This window comes from Coregonus lavaretus, assembly GCF_964263955.1.
Source record: "Coregonus lavaretus genome assembly, contig: HAP1_SCAFFOLD_441, whole genome shotgun sequence".
In the NCBI taxonomy this organism is placed as follows: Eukaryota; Metazoa; Chordata; class Actinopteri; order Salmoniformes; family Salmonidae; genus Coregonus; species Coregonus lavaretus.
In genome coordinates, this window is record NW_028162706.1 from 261,222 (window position 1) to 277,997 (window position 16,776).

The 16,776-nt window shown below is 44.1% G+C and overlaps 1 protein-coding gene across 1 annotated transcript in view; it reads left to right on the forward strand.

The window, feature by feature from the left end:
* Nucleotides 1-2,486: 2,486 nt before the first annotated feature.
* LOC311118997 (fibroblast growth factor 11-like) overlaps nt 2,487-16,776 on the forward strand; it is a gene marked incomplete at both ends in the record, with an annotated part of 43,815 nt that continues 29,525 nt past the window's right edge. Inside the window, one exon of the mRNA XM_084193749.1 lies at nt 2,487-2,679. Within this exon, the coding sequence (XP_084049875.1) occupies nt 2,487-2,679 (193 nt within the window). The remainder of the gene's footprint in view (nt 2,680-16,776) is intronic.

A 16,776-nucleotide genomic window follows, 5' to 3' on the forward strand; every position in this document is an offset into this window, starting at 1 on the left:
ACGGAGCAAAGTACAGAGAGATCCTTGATGAAAACCTGCTCCAGTTCACTCAGGACCTCAGACGGGCAAAGGTTCACCTTCCAACAGGACAACGACCCTAAGCACACAGCCAAGATAACGCAGGAGTGGCTTCGGGACAAGTCTCTGAATGTCCTTGAGTGGCCCAGCCAGAGCCCGGACTTGAACCCAATTGAACATGTCTGGAGAGACCTGAAAATAGCTGTGCAGTGACGCTCCCCATCCAACCTGACAGAGCTTGAGAGGATCTGCAAAGAAGAATGGGAGAAACTACCCAAATACAGGTGTGCCAAGCTTGTAGCGTCATACCCAAAAAGTCTCAAGGCTGTATTCGCTGCCAAAGGTGCTTCAACGAAGTACTGAGTAAAGGGTCTGAATACTTATGTAAATGTTATTTTTTTTGATATACATTTGCAAACATTTATAAAAAACAGTTTTGCTTTGTCATTATGGGGTATTGTGTATAGATTGATGAGGGGAAAAAAACAATTTAATCCATTTTAGAATAAGACTGTAACATTAAGAAAATGTGGAAAAAGTCAAGGGGTCTGAATACTTTCCCGATGCACTTTATGTATTTGTGTGTGTGAGTGTGAGTGTCAATGTGTGTGCTGGTGTGTGTGTGGTGTGTGTTTGCATATACGCCTGGATGAGTGTATTCGATGGACTGGGCTTGGAGCGCCAGGGCCGGTGGTGTGTGTTGTGGCAGGAGGGAAGAAAGGGGGGAGGCTGTCTAACTCAATCTGTCCCTGGTCGTGTATCTGTCACGGTTAACGTAAGCCAGCAGCCTTCCTTGACAGACACTCAATGACCATCTCTGTAAGCAAATCTGCTTTTTCTACCCTCCATTTCATATGAGGAGTTTGAGGATAGAGAAGGAAATAGAGAGGGATGTGGCAGAGTCTCCAGAGAGAGTCAGCATGACATACTAGTGTAATGAAGATGGTGAATGACAAAGAGCACCAAACAGAAACACATACCGTACGCAGAGATGTATCCAAAAGTGTGTGTGTATGCATGCACCTTAAGCACTCGTTCTCTTCCACGCACACACACACTTGCACACGCGCACGCACACATGCACACACATTCTCTCTCTCTCTCTCGCTCTCCACCTCTGACGGACAGTCAGATGGATGGTGAGGGGAGCGCGACAGAGAAATTGTAGCTCTTCTAAGAGCGTTAACTCTGAGGAGAGAGGTGGCTGCATGGTTTCTCTCTCCTCAGCCTCTATCTGCTTCTCCCTTTCTCTCCTCTTCCTCTCATTCCCAGTCGATCTCATTCTCTCCCATCACAGCCGCTCTCTCCCTCCCCCCTCTCTCTTTTCCACTATCTCTCTCTCCCCCTCTCTCGCTTTCTCTCTCTCTCTCTCTCTCTCTCTCTCTCTCTCTCTCTCTCTCTCTCTGTCTCTCTCTCTCTCTCTCTCTCTCTCATGAATGTCACCTCTGCTGATGGTGGCTGCTGGAATTCACACACACACGCACACACGCACACACACACACACGCACGCACGCACGCACGCACACACACACACACACACACACACACACACACACACACACACACACACACACACACACACACACACACACACATACACACACACACACACTCTCACACTCGCTCGCTGGCTTTGGGTGGAAGGAGGGGGGTTAGGTGAGGGCTGTGTGGAGAGAGAGCATGCCAGAAGAGGCGGAAGAGAAATCTCTCTCTGTCCATCCCTCTGTTCCGTTCCCGGCTTCATTCTTGTGAGTCTGTCACTGTCCCGCCTGCTATGCTGCCTCTGGATCTAAATCTGCTGGATTACCGCTCTGTTTCTCCGCTCATTATTCCTGACGCCCGCTTTTCTACGGCAGGCAAAGTTGGGCATCCAGAAACTAAATGGTGACTGCCTGTATATTTTTATGCTGTTTGAGCTTCAAAAATATTTTTATATGACAGAGAAAAGAGCTCTGTCTCTTTTTTGGGGGTTGTATACTTACAGGATAGGCTAGTGATTTTGCAATATTGTGAACTTCGTTGTCTGGTGATTTGGTCGTGAGGGACAAGATGGGTGGGGAGGGGGGTTAGAAATGTAAGAAATGGCGATATCTTTACGTGTTTTTTTATAGAACAGACATTCTAACCTCAATCACCCTTCTTTATTTTGACTGACGATGTGACCTTACTGGTCTTTGATTTTGGGTGTTTTTTTAGTGTTGGTGTATTTATTTCTCATCACACTGGAGTGTCAACATTGGATGTGTGACTGCAGTTGAACTTTCACCTTCTCCAGCTCTTTCCTTTTCCAGGGGGCTCTGAACCTAACCCCCATATCTGTAACACCGCGTAGACCCCCTCTCCCCCCTCTGGGGCTCTCCCTGGACCTTCCCATCTCTCTCTGCTGCTTGAGGACAGAGATAGCCCCACCAGGAGAGGGGCTGTTGGGTAAGAAGACACCCCCCTCCCAAACGTGAGAGGGGGGGAAGATGGCAGCTCTCGCCAGCTCTCTCATCAGACAGAAACGGGCGGTCAAGGACGACGGACAAAACCGACCTGTAGCCAACAAGAGGAAGCCCTGTCCCAAGAGCAACAAGTCTCTCTGCCAGAAACAGATCCTAGTCCTTATTTCTAAAGTACGGCTATGTGGGGGTCGAAAAGGTCGAAACGAAAAGAGACCGGGTGAGTCATCACTCTCTTCTTCCTCCTCCTCCATCTCCTCCCCTTCCTCTCTGCCAAGTCATTGATTGGTTGGTGGAATGGTGGTCACAGGTAAACACAATATATGCTTTTGAGCCTATCTGTCATTTTTTGGGGTAAACATTTTGGGGGTCAATTTTTTGCCTAATTCATAACAAATAGAATGTGGGGATGTTCATGTTGGATTTTTTGTTTTGTTTTTTGAATGAATGAATGAATGAATGATTAGAGAATTAGATTCTATCCATGTGAAAATATGAAATGTGTCCGTTTGGGTCAGTCCATGTCAGAATGAAAAGGAGTGCCATATTAGATGCCGCTGGTTGTAGCGTGTATGCCCTAGTTCTACAGAGGGAGGACACAGAGAGACAACAGAGCTACATCAGCAGTGGTGAGCAGGAGTCTCCCCTCACACTGCTGGATTATATAGTGTACAGTCAGCCTTCCCCAAATCCACACTGCTGTTCCCATCCTGGGTAGTGGCTAGTTGGATAGTGCGTATGTCATATGGAGTGGATTATTACTCTGTCGGACCATACTGGAGGGACCACATGATGCAGTAGACTACAAAGAGAAAACCCACATCCCACATGCATACACTATTCTTAGTTCAGTGCACCTTTTAGACCTGCCTTTGGGGAGGTAATTAGAGCCACTTATTTCTGTCTAAGTGTGTGTGTGTGTGCGTGCATCTGTGTGTACATCTGTGCCTGCTTGTGTGTGTTTTGTGTATACTGCAGGTGTGTTGGTAATGTGCACTGTACCTACACCTACGGTTAATTTTCAATTATGTTAAAGACCCTTCAACCCTTTCCACCCCCACTCCAGAGATGATTAATACATTTCAGAGACCAATCTAACCTGTGTTCTAATCTATGTAACCTTGCCAGTTTTCTAATCTATGTAACCTTGCCACTGGCAAAAAATACAATGATCACAACATTGTTTTCTTCAATATCCATTGGGTGGCCATGAAAATGTGGCCTCACGAGCCGCCTGATTAAAGAAAATGTCTGGTTTCTGTGAATTCTGCTTCTGGATAGTGAAGAGTTGAACGTAAAGGATCATAGCAGCCGCCATATTGAGAATATAACCCATAGTGTATTTCATACTACATAAATCTTTTGTTGTAACCCTAGATAATCCCTGTTTGGAGAATCACCACTTTTCTACAAAGGCTAAAATGTCTGCTACATGATAATGCTGTCTGCAAGATGTTGCTGTATAATGTTGCTACTTTATGGACACAGTAAGGGAATGTCAGAGAGGGCTCACAATAGAAAACTCGACGTAATCCTTGTTATTTCCTGGTGTTGTACTATCAGACATATTTATTTTGCTCTGGCATCTTCTAGTTTTCTTTCAATCACTTGGGCACATTTTTTAGATGAAAGTGATATATTTTCTAAACATTAAGTACAAAACTCTAAACTGATAACACTTGTAATGCCCCCCCCCCCCCCCCATCTTATGTTCAGAACCTTTGATTGTGCATTCACCCCTGAGTCATTCAAGCAAAATCAACATTTTCCATGAAATACCATTGCCGTTTTGTTACCATTACATCAGATAATGTCATTTTAACTACCATTTATCCAATATCAAAAAATACAAGATGTTTTAAGTTCTGAATAGAAAGAATAGTAGATGGTAAATATAATTTATTATAATTTTCCATACAGTTTTTTACTATAACTTCATATGCAATTTTTCTGCCCCAAGCAAAACTGTACAAGATCACCTTTTTTTTTTTTACGTGACTTGTCAACTGATACAGTATCACCTGTCTCTGCTTGAAATTCATCAGCTTACAATGTATCAATGACATTCAGATAGTAAGTGGAATACACTGAGTGTACAAATCATTAGGAACACCTGCTCTTTCCATGACAGACTGACCAGGTGAATCCAGGTAAAAGTTATGATCCCTTATTGATGTCACCTGTTAAATCCACTTCAATCAGTGTAGATGAAGGGGAGGAGACAGGTTAAAGAAGGATTTTTAAGCCTTGAGACAATTGAGACATGGATTGTGTGTGTCTGCCGTTCAGAGGGTGAATGGACAAGACAAAAGATTGAAGTGCCTTTGAACGGGGTATGGTAGTAGGTGCCAGGCGCACCGGTTTGAGTTTATCAACAACTGCAGTGCTGCTGGGTTTTTCAGGCTCAACAGTTTCCCATGTGTATCAAGAATGGTCCACCACCCAAAGGACATCCAGCCAACTTGACACAACTGTGGGAAGCATTGGAGTCAATATGGGCCAGCATCCCTGTGGAACACTTTCAACACCTTGTAGAGGCTGTTCTGAGGGCAAAAGGGGGTGCAACTCAATATTAGGAAGGTGTTCCTAATGTTTTGTACACATATTGTTATATATAACCCAGGTATTTCAGCAGTGCATTGTAGACTACACTATAATTCCAAATGGTGGCACATAGAGTGACTCTTTCCACTTTGTCCTATTGAAGCATACTGGCTGATGACAATGATGTAGTATTTACAGCCACATCCATATATGATTTGGTTTTACCTTCCAACATAAATTGACTCAAATTGATACATTTATGAGGTAAAAGTATAGAAATGTACAGTGTTCAGCACTTATCAAACTATATCCGTTAACTATGGACTACATCATTTTTGTTTAGTAGTTATCAGTTTTGAGCAGTTAGATTAAGTGATAGTTAATTGTATTGTTAACAAATGACAACAAAATCATATCAAAAATAAAGTGAATATTGCATTTTGAAAAGCAGATACTTGAATATGTATCCAAATTGAAAGAACCACTGGGCAAAAACTGGCTGAATCAACGTTGTTTCCACGTCATTTCAACCCTCCCAAAAAATGTATGTGATGATGCTGAATCAACGTGGAAAATGGATTGAATTTGTCATCAACGTAAGGGCATTTCGTCTTTTTTTTACCCATCTTTTTGCCTAAATCCAATGACATGGTGAATTTTTGTATTGATTTCACATTGAATTCACGTTAGTTGACAACTCAACCAAATGTAAATCAAAACTAGACGTTGAACTGACGTCTGTTCCCAGTGAGGAGTAATTTGCTGCAGTGAACAAGTGACTTTGTGAATTTGTTTGTTGTAATCAGTCAATTGAAAATGTGCTTAGAGTTTTGAAACATTCTGATGATCTGTTTTGATATTTGCGCTTAGAGTTGTAAAAATGTACCGCATACAGTACTTGTGAAAATTGCACCAAAGTGATTAAAAAAACTATCTGCTGTTTCAGCTATAAGTTATTTGCGTGACATGAATTATTTGTGTGTCTTTGTAAGTGTTTGTATATCAGAATTTACATGCAAGTGTGGAAGACTGTGTGTGTGTGTTTGTGTGTACGTGCGTGTCTGTGTATGTACAGGTAAAATAATGGAAACACGAGTAAACAAGGATACAAAGTATATTGAAAGCAGGTGCTTCCATAGAGGTGTTTTTCCAAGCTTAGGGTCATGTATCAAAATGCTGGGCAGGTCATTATTTTGGCAAATATTTTGGCTACCATGGCTATGCCCCCATAGGATGACAATGCCCCCATCCACAGGGCACGAATGGTCACTGAATGGTTTGCTGAGCATGAAAACGATGTAAACCCAGCCAGGTCACCCGTGACACAAGTCAATATTCGATGTCCATCCATGTGGTCCTCTGTAGCTCAGCTGGTAGAGCACGGCGCTTGTAACGCCAGGGTAGTGGGTTCGATCCCCGGGACCACCCATACACAAAAATGTATGCACGCATGACTGTAAGTCGCTTTGGATAAAAGCGTCTGCTAAATGGCATATTATATATTATTATTATGTCTGAGGACGTTGGGAGATAAAGTGGAAACCGGCCACTAGGGGCAACAGTGATCACTATTACCTTCAAGTAGGCTTTGGTTTTGCTAGGGCATAAGCATCTCCCTCTGGTTCCAAAGTGTTTTGTTTTTGTTTTAAGCCTATCCCAAACCTTAACCCTTACTTTAACTATTCCTAGTTAATGCCTAACCTTAAGAATTCAGTGTTAATGCCTAAACTTAACCTTGGAACCATACAGCAACCAAACACTGTGACATTTGAGAAACATGGATGAACATCTCATTCTGATATGAGACTGTGTGAGCTTGTTGTGTAAACCATATGTCATGACCGTCTTAGTCACCAGATCTCAACCCAATTAAACACTTATGAGAGATTCTGGAGAGGAGCCTGAAACAGCGTTTTCCACCACCATCAACAAAACACAAAATTAAGGAATTTCTTGTGGAAGAATGGTGTCGCATCCCTCCAATAGAGTTCCAGACACTTGTAGAATCTATGCCAAGATGCATTGAAGCTGTTCTGGCTCGTGGTGGCCCAAAACCCTATTAAGACACTTTATGTTGGTGTTTCCTTTATTTTGGCAGTTACCTGTATGTGTGTGTGTGTGTGTGTGTGTGTGTCTGTGAGTGTGTGTGAGTGCTTGCCTCCCATATATGTGTGCTTGAGTTTATGTGCATGTTTATGTCTCTGTGTGTGAAAGCCCCAGAGTAATGTATGATAACAACCTCCCCATGAACCTGAAATAGCACAGTGCTGTATTCCCATTCCTTCAGTGGCTACAGAGTGCACTGCTGCCATGCCTCTTAGCTTTGTTATGGTAATATCCATTGGTGTTGCAACTGTGAGTGACATCATAAACAACAGTGAAAAACAACAGGAAAGCTTCGATGTTCTCACATATGACTGCGTATTTGCATAACACAGCTTCAGGCCACTAAATGTCTCATAGTTGGGTTCACTGCACTTTAAGGTACTCACTTTGTTCCAGTGTTTGTGTCTTTTATTTAGGGGAGTGTTATATAAGTGATCCATCGCCATTCCTCCATTGTAAGTGCATTCTACCATCAAGCCATCAGCATCGGCATGGTAATACTTTTATTTTTTACAATCCCATCAGGGGAAATATATAGGCCGAGGCTGCAGATCCGTAGGTAACTGCCTTGTCCCGCCCCCACCCCCGCCCAACCCCTGTCCCGCCCCCCCTGGATCCCGTGGAAATAACCATATCATGTTCTGCGCATGTGTTTCTTTACCTTCACTTTACACACACACATTTATGTGGTCACCCTCCCTTCAAATTTCTCACTGCCAATCGTAAATGATAAATCTTCACATTTTACAGGTGAAACATCCATGCAGTATCTGCATGCAAACCATTTGATCTCAATCAGTTTCATAAGAATATGCATTTAGGTCTTTTTAGCTATGTACAGTGTTGTTTCTAATTATGTACAGTGAGTGAATTTTAGAGCAGATGGTTTTATACTGTAGCATACCTGTGTATTGTTTCAATCAGATCCGCAGCCACTCTGAAATATTTACAACTCTCATAAAACTGTAGTATTTGCAGTATACAAATTTCCTATGATGGTGTTAGGTGTATAGTGCTAAAGATGTCATATTACCATCAAACGTGTGGTAGCTGCAGAATGCAGCATCAGCCTCTGTTCCCACCTTCCCTCCACCTCTTCCTGTCCAGGTCTCTTTTAAGATGGCTGCCCTGCTGGCCCGCTATATGAAAGCTCTCTGCCAGCGATCTGCGGTGATTCTCCCCTCTCCAATTGATCCAGCGCATTAATGTACAGTATACTGATTAATCAATAATCACCATCTTAGTTTGTCCAATGAGGAATCTGACCTGGGAAGGGTGGGATATTGAGCAGTGACCCTCTCCTCCCCTCACACACTCTGCCTAACTCTCTCTCACACACACACACATACACGAACACACACACACACACACACACATGTGCTTTCTCACAAACACGCACGCACAAATATGCACGCTCACACACACCTACAACCTGGCCAATGACACCTGGGCAAGATGAGAATGAGACAGTAATATTAACCAAAGCTAAAGAGGAGTGTTTGATCTGCAGTTAGTGCATGTTGACAGCCAGACAGACAAGAAGTGTAGTATAGTCCCAGATGTCTTCTGGCGCAGAGGTGGGTTGTTGTAAAGAATGAGTAGGCATCAGTAGGGCCAATCGACTGCACCCTGGAAAAGTGCTGCGGGTCACAAATCTGGGACCCTATCGGCGAGCAGGAGATCAGGGAACGTGGTGAGATCCAGCATAGGATAGCATTTAGTTGACCGCAAGAGATGAGGGCCCTAAAGTCGCTTACTGGACAACACCTGATCACACTGAGCAGTGTTAGGTAGCCTCCATCAGATCTTTACTGACTGCGACAGGGGTCAGAGAGAAAGAGAGAGCGAGAAAGAGAGAGAGGGAGAAAGAGAAAAAGAGGGAGAAGAAGGGAGTGAGAGAGAGAGAAAGAGTGAGAGAGGAGGGAGAGAGGAGGAGGGAGGGAGAGAGAGAGAGCCTGAGTGAGAGTGGAAGAAAGAGGAAAGTTAACAGAGATGTCAGTGGAGATACGGAGGGAGAGATAGAGAGATAGCTTGATGTGATAAAGGAGAAGGAGGCGGGAGGAGAAAGATGTGAGTGATCCTGTCAAAGAGAGAAGGCATGCAGAGATGGGTTTGAGAGAGGGATACCATGAGGTTGAGAGCAAAGAGACCACGGTCACTAAAACAATTATTTATTTCTACACGTTAAGACTTTATTTTCCCTTTTGACAAAATAAAGCATTACAACAAGCACAATCAGATCTTACAGTAGTACCTTTTAATGGAAAACTACTGTACATTGAGTAGGCCATAACGATAGCCATCATATCTGCACAATAAATACTTTTTTTACACCAATTGTTAGTTACAGTCTTGTCCCATTGCTGCAACTCTCATACAGACTTGGGAGAGGTGAAGGTCAAGAGCCGTACAACTGGCATCTGAAGTCAGCAAGCATGCGCCCTGCCCCCCACAAGGAGTCACTAGAGCGCAATGGGACAAGGACTTCCCGGCCAGCCAAACCCTCCCCTAACCCGAACGACACTGGGCCAATTGTGCGCCGCCACATGGGTCTCCCATTCGCAGCCGACTACAACACAGCCTGTGATCGATCCCGGGTCTGTAGTGACACCTCTAGCATTGTGATACTATGCCTTAGACCGCTGCGCCACTCAGGAGGCCTTGATTAATCACAATTATTAAGTGCTTTTATCACGAGTAGACCATTTGCAATTCTGATTTTAAGCTTGGTGTTTTATTTGAGATTTTAAAAATTCTTTAGCCATGACAAACATGATTTCAAAATAACATTTGTATCTGTTTTCAGAGTGTACAGTCGTGGTCAAAAGTTTTGAGAATGACACAAATATTAATTTTCACAAAGTCTGCTGCCTCAGTTTTTATGATGGCAATTTGCATATACTCCAGAATGTTATGAAGAGTGATCAGATGAATTGCAATGAATTGCCATAAAAATGAACTTAATCCCCAAAAAACATTTCCACTGCATTTCAGCCCTGCCACAAAAGGACCAGCTGACATCATGTCAGTGATTCTTTCGTTAACACAGGTGAGAGTGTTGACGAGGACAAGGCTGGAGATCACTCTGTCATGCTGATTGAGTTAGAATAACAGACTGGAAGCTTTAAAAGGAGGGTGGTGCTTGAAATCACTGTTCTTCCTCTGTTAACCATGGTTACCTGCAAGGAAACACGTGCCGTCATCATTGCTTTGCACAAAAAGGGCTTCACAGGCAAGGATATTGCTGCTAGTAAGATTGCACCTAAATCAACCATTTATCGGATCATCAAGAACTTCAAGGAGAGAGGTTCAATTGTTGTGAAGAAGGCTTCAGGGCGCCCAAGAAAGTCCAGCAAGCGCCAGGACCGTCTCCTAAAGTTGATTCAGCTGCGGGATCGGGGCACCACCAGTGCAGAGCTTGCTCAGGAATGGCAGAAGGCAGGTGTGAGTGCATCTGCACTCACATTGAGGCAAATACTTTTGGAGGATGGCCTGGTGTCAAGAAGGGCAGCGAGGAAGCCAATTCTCTCCAGGAAAAACATCAGGGACACTGATATTCTGCAAAAGGTACAGGGATTGTACTGCTGTGGACTGGGGTAAAGCCATTTTCTCTGATGAATCCCCTTTCCGATTGTTTTGGTCATCCGGAAAAAAGCTTGTCTGGAGAAGACAAGGTGAGCGCTACCATCACTCCTGTGTCATGCCAACAGTAAAGCATCCTGAGACCATTCATGTGTGGGGTTGCTTCTCAGCCAAGGGAGTGGGCTCACTCACAATTTTGGCTAAGAACACAGCCATGAATAAAGAATAGTACCATCACATCCTCAGAGAGCAACTTCTCTCAACCATCTAGGAACAGTTTGGTGACGAACAATGCCTTTTCCAGCATGATGGAGCACCTGGCCATAAGGCAAAAGTGATAACTAAGTGGCTCGGGGAACAAACATCGAAATGTTGGTTCCATGGCCAGGAAACTCCCCAGACCTGAATCCCATTGAGAACTTGTGGTCAATCCTCAAGAGGCGGGTGGACAAACAAAAACCCACAAATTCTGACAAACTCCAAGCATTGATTATGCAAGAATGGGCTGCCATCAATCAGGATGTATCCCAGAAGTTAATTGACAGCATGCCAGGGCGGATTGCAGAGGTCTTGAAAAAGAAGGGTCAACACTGCAAATATTGACTCTGCATAAACGTAATGTAATTGACAATAAAAGACTTTGACACTTATGGAATGCTTGTAATTATACTTCAGTATACCATAGTAACATCTGACAAAAATATCTAAAAACACTGAAGCAGCAAACTTTGTGAAGACCAATAGTTGTGTCATTCTCAAAACTTTTGACCATGACTGTACTGTATTATGGAATAAAACCTAGGGAAAGAGTCGACACCCAGCTTGAGTCTGTCAGTCTCTGGGCAAAACAATGAGCAGAGATCACCTTGGCTTCGTCCAATTTCCGGGGATTTTCAAATTTGTCCATGAACAACGCCTGTTGCGTCACAAGGCCTAAAATACCTCTTAGCAAATAGCATCCAAGGACCAGGACGCTAGTATCCATGCGTAAGCATATCCGATTAGTTTAGGAACAGAGGGTGAATAAATTCCTCTATTCCATTGTTTGATAATGAGAATTCCCAAGATGCATCAGATTACAGCCTAATGCAACAGCAAATATTTGGGTCCGTTCCATAATCTTTGAGGAATTATTTTTTTTGCTCAAAAGGAAAAAACACAATTAGAACTGAAGATATTGATGTTTTTGGTATGGAGGCTTAATTTTCTGTCCCTAAAATAAGTCTCCAGGCTGGAGCTCCTAAATGAGCTGCAGGATACAGTGGATGGAAAGCTTCCAGAATCATGCTGATATCTAAAAGAAATGCAGATTGCATAAATCAGATTATCATTCTCTTTGAATGGATCAGAAGAAACTTGGCCTTTGGCCAAACACATAGTTATATTAGAGTACAGTAGCCCTGATAGCTGTAGCGGCAGTAATGATGAAAGGGGTCTGTTATGGTAATGCTGTAATGGTTATACAGTGGGGGAAAAAAGTATTTAGTCAGCCACTAATTGTGCAAGTTCTCCCACTTAAAAAGATGAGAGAGGCCTGTAATTTTCATCATAGGTACACGTCAACTGTGACAGACAAAATTAGAAAAAAAAATCCAGAAAATCACATTGTAGGATTTTTAATGAATTTATTTGCAAATTATGGTGGAAAATAAGTATTTGGTCAATAACAAAAGTTTCTCAATACTTTGTTATATACCCTTTGTTGGCAATGACACAGGTCAAACGTTTTCTGTAAGTCTTCACAAGGTTTTCACACACTGTTGCTGGTATTTTGGCCCATTCCTCCATGCAGATCTCCTCTAGAGCAGTGATGTTTTGGGGCTGTCGCTGGGCAACACAGACTTTCAACTCCCTCCAAAGATTTTCTATGGGGTTGAGATCTGGAGACTGGCTAGGCCACTCCAGGACCTTGAAATGTTTCTTACGAAGCCACTCCTTCGTTGCCCGGGCGGTGTGTTTGGGATCATTGTCATGCTGAAAGACCCAGCCACGTTTCATCTTCAATGCCCTTGCTGATGGAAGGAGGTTTTCACTCAAAATCTCACGATACATGGCCCCATTCATTCTTTCCTTTACATGGATCAGTCGTCCTGGTCCCTTTGCAGAAAAACAGCCCCAAAGCATGATGTTTCCACCCCATGCTTCACAGTAGGTATGGTGTTCTTTGGATGCAACTCAGCATTCTTTGTCCTCCAAACACGACGAGTTGAGTTTTTACCAAAAAGTTCTATTTTGGTTTCATCTGACCATATGACATTCTCCCAATCCTCTTCTGGATCATCCAAATGCACTCTAGCAAACTTCAGACGGGCCTGGACATGTACTGGCTTAAGCAGGGGGACACGTCTGGCACTGCAGGATTTGAGTCCCTGGCGGCGTAGTGTGTTACTGATGGTAGGCTTTGTTACTTTGGTCCCAGCTCTCTGCAGGTCATTCACTAGGTCCCCCCGTGTGGTTCTGGGATTTTTGCTCACCATTCTTGTGATCATTTTGACCCCACGGGTGAGATCTTGCGTGGAGCCCCAGATCGAGGGAGATTATCAGTGGTCTTGTATGTCTTCCATTTCCTAATAATTGCTCCCACAGTTGATTTCTTCAAACCAAGCTGCTTACCTATTGCAGATTCAGTCTTCCCAGCCTGGTGCAGATCTACAATTTTGTTTCTGGTGTCCTTTGACAGCTCTTTGGTCTTGGCCATAGTGGAGTTTGGAGTGTGACTGTTTGAGGTTGTGGACAGGTGTCTTTTATACTGATAACAAGTTCAAACAGGTGCCATTAATACAGGTAACGAGTGGAGGACAGAGGAGCCTCTTAAAGAAGAAGTTACAGGTCTGTGAGAGCCAGAAATCTTGCTTGTTTGTAGGTGACCAAATACTTATTTTCCACCATAATTTGCAAATAAAATTCATAAAAAATCAATTTGTCAATTTGTCTATGATGTTACAGGCCTCTCTCATCTTTTTAAGTGGGACAACTTGCACAATTGGTGGCTGACTAAATACTTTTTTCCCCCACTGTATTATGCTAGTCCCTGGTATTTAAAGGATTAGTTCACTATTTTACAATTTGATGTTAGATGGTTCCACACCCTGAAAGTAGTATATGGACCATGAGAAACTGTAATCCATGGTTCAGTTTTCTTTAAACAGCCATTACAAACTTCAGCTAACTTTAGCCACGGCCAACAAAAAATCTGTGGAAGTGATGGGGGCATATTGTATTTGTTAAAGGCGAAACCACCTTCAATTAATATCAAACCAAATATGGAGTTGATTTCAGGTGATTTGGACATTATTTTTTTAACATGCTCACATGCCCTCATCACTTCCATTGGTTTTTAGCTAGCGGTGGCTAAAGTTAGCTGAAGTTTGTAATGGCTGTATAAAGAAAAGTTTACCATGGATTACAGTTTCTCCTGGCCCATAGTCTACTTTCAGGGTGAGGAACCATCTAACATCAAGTTGTAAAATAATGAAATACTTACTCCTTTAATCAGAAGTTACATAGTGAAATAGTAATTACATCATACTGTATGAATAACACTTATTAAAACAAGCACCATTACCATTTGGCATCAGGTTGTGTTGAACTCATTAAAGTAAGTACCAAAAACGACTGTTACTACATAACTTCCTAATAAATCCTAAATCCATTGCAAACAGGAATGCAAAATCCAGTCAGGTCATGTATTAGTATTGTGCAGCAGTACTGTGCAGTGGTAAGAGTTCACTCTATGACTATGCTGTGTGACCCTGAGTGTGCACTGAGCTGAGCTGAGCTGATTTGAGGGTGTTGCCACTGGCCCTGAGGCTTATTTACTGACACCCAGCTCAGCTGAGGGAATATGTATTCACAGGAAACACCTTTTTGCCTTCTCTCGCCCTAAAGATATCGCAAAAGACAAAGAACGCAGTCATTGCCTCCCACACATAACAGCTGAAATTGAATTTGTGGATACTTTGATTAGACCGGACAAGGACAGATTGAGTTTAACCTCTAACAAGAGAAAGACAGAGAGAGAGAGAGAGAGGAGGTGGTGGAGGACAGGCAGAGAGATAAAGATGGAGGGATTGTGAAAGAGAGAGAGGGGTATAGAGAGAGAGAGAGCGGGATAGAGAGTGGGTGTAGAAGGCATGTACCATTCCTGTCCATCTCGATTAAAGTAATTACATTTACATTTACATTTACGTCATTTAGCAGACGCTCTTATCCAGCAGACGCTCTTATCCATTTTTTTTTGGGGGGGGGGGGGGGGGTAGAAGGATTATTTTATCCTATCCCAGGTATTCCTTAAAGAGGTGGGGTTTCAAATGTCTCCGGAAGGTGGTGAGTGACTCTGCTGTCCTGGCGTCGTGAGGGAGCTTGTTCCACCATTGGGGTGCCAGAGCAGCGAACAGTTTTGACTGGGCTGAGTGGGAACTATGCTTCCGCAGAGGAAGGGGAGCCAGCAGGCCAGAGGTGGATGAACGCAATGCCCTCGTTTGGGTGTAGGGACTGATCAGAGCCTGAAGGTACGGAGGTGCCGTTCCCCTCACAGCTCCATAGGCAAGCACCATGGTCTTGTAACAGATGCGAGCTTCAACTGGAAGCCAGTGGAGTGTGCGGAGGAGAGGGGTGACGTGAGAGAACTTGGGAAGGTTGAACACCAGACGGGCTGCGGCATTCTGGATGAGTTGTAGGGGTTTAATGGCACAGGCAGGGAGCCCAGCCAACAGCGAGTTGCAGTAATCCAGACGGGAGATGACAAGTGCCTGGATTAGGACCTGATCCGCTTCCTGTGTAAGGCAGGGTCGTACTCTCCGAATGTTGTAGAGCATGAACCTACAGGATCGGGTCACCGCCTTGATGTTAGCGGAGAACGACAGGGTGTTGTCCAGGGTCACGCCAAGGCTCTTCGCACTCTGGGAGGAGGACACAACGGAGTTGTCAACCGTGATGGCGAGATCATGGAACGGGCAGTCCTTCCCCGGGAGGAAGAGCAGCTCCGTCTTGCCAAGGTTCAGCTTGAGGTGGTGATCCGTCATCCATACTGATATGTCTGCCAGACATGCAGAGATGCGATTCGCCACCTGGTTATCAGAAGGGGGAAAGGAGAAGATTAGTTGTGTATCGTCAGCGTAGCAATGATAGGAGAGGCCATGTGAGGATATGACAGAGCCAAGTGACTTGGTGTATAGCGAGAATAGGAGAGGGCCTAGAACTGAGCCCTGGGGGACACCAGTGGTGAGAGCACGTGGTGCGGAGACAGCTTCTCACCACGCCACTTGGTAGGAGCGACCGGTCAGGTAGGACGCAATCCAAGAGTGAGCCGCGCCGGAGATGCCCAGCTCGGAGAGGGTGGAGAGGAGGATCTGATGGTTCACAGTATCAAAGTCAGCAGACAGGTCTAGAAGGACAAGAGCAGAGGAGAGAGAGTTAGCTTTAGCAGTGCGGAGAGCCTCCGTGACACAGAGAAAAGCAGTCTCAGTTGAATGACCAGTCTTGAAACCTGACTGGTTTGGATCAAGAAGGTCATTCTGAGAGAGATAGCAAGAGAGTTGGCTAAAGACGGCACGCTCAATAGTTTTGGAAAGAAAAGAAAGAAGGGATACTGGTCTGTAGTTGTTGACATCAGAGGGATCGAGTGTTGGTTTTTTGAGAAGGGGTGCAACTCTCGCTCTCTTGAAGACGGAAGGGACATAGCCAGCAGTCAAGGATGAGTTGATCAGCGAGGTGAGGTAGGGGAGAAGGTCACCGGAGATGGTCTGGAGAAGAGAGGAGGGGATAGGGTCAAGCGGGCAGGTTGTTGGGCGGCCTGCAGTCACAAGTCGCAAGATTTTATCTGGAGAGAGAGGGGATAAATAAGTCAAAGCATATGGTAGGGCAGTGTGAGCAGGACCAGCAGTGTCATTTGACTTAACAAACGAGGATCGGATGTCGTCAACCTTCTTTTCAAAGTGGTTGACGAAGTCATCCACAGAGAGGGAGGAGGGGGGGGGGGATTCAGCAGGGAGGAGAATGTGGCAAAGAGCTTCCTAGGGTTAGAGGCAGATGCTTGGAATTTAGAGTGGTAGAAAGTGGCCTTAGCAGCAGAAACAGATGAAGA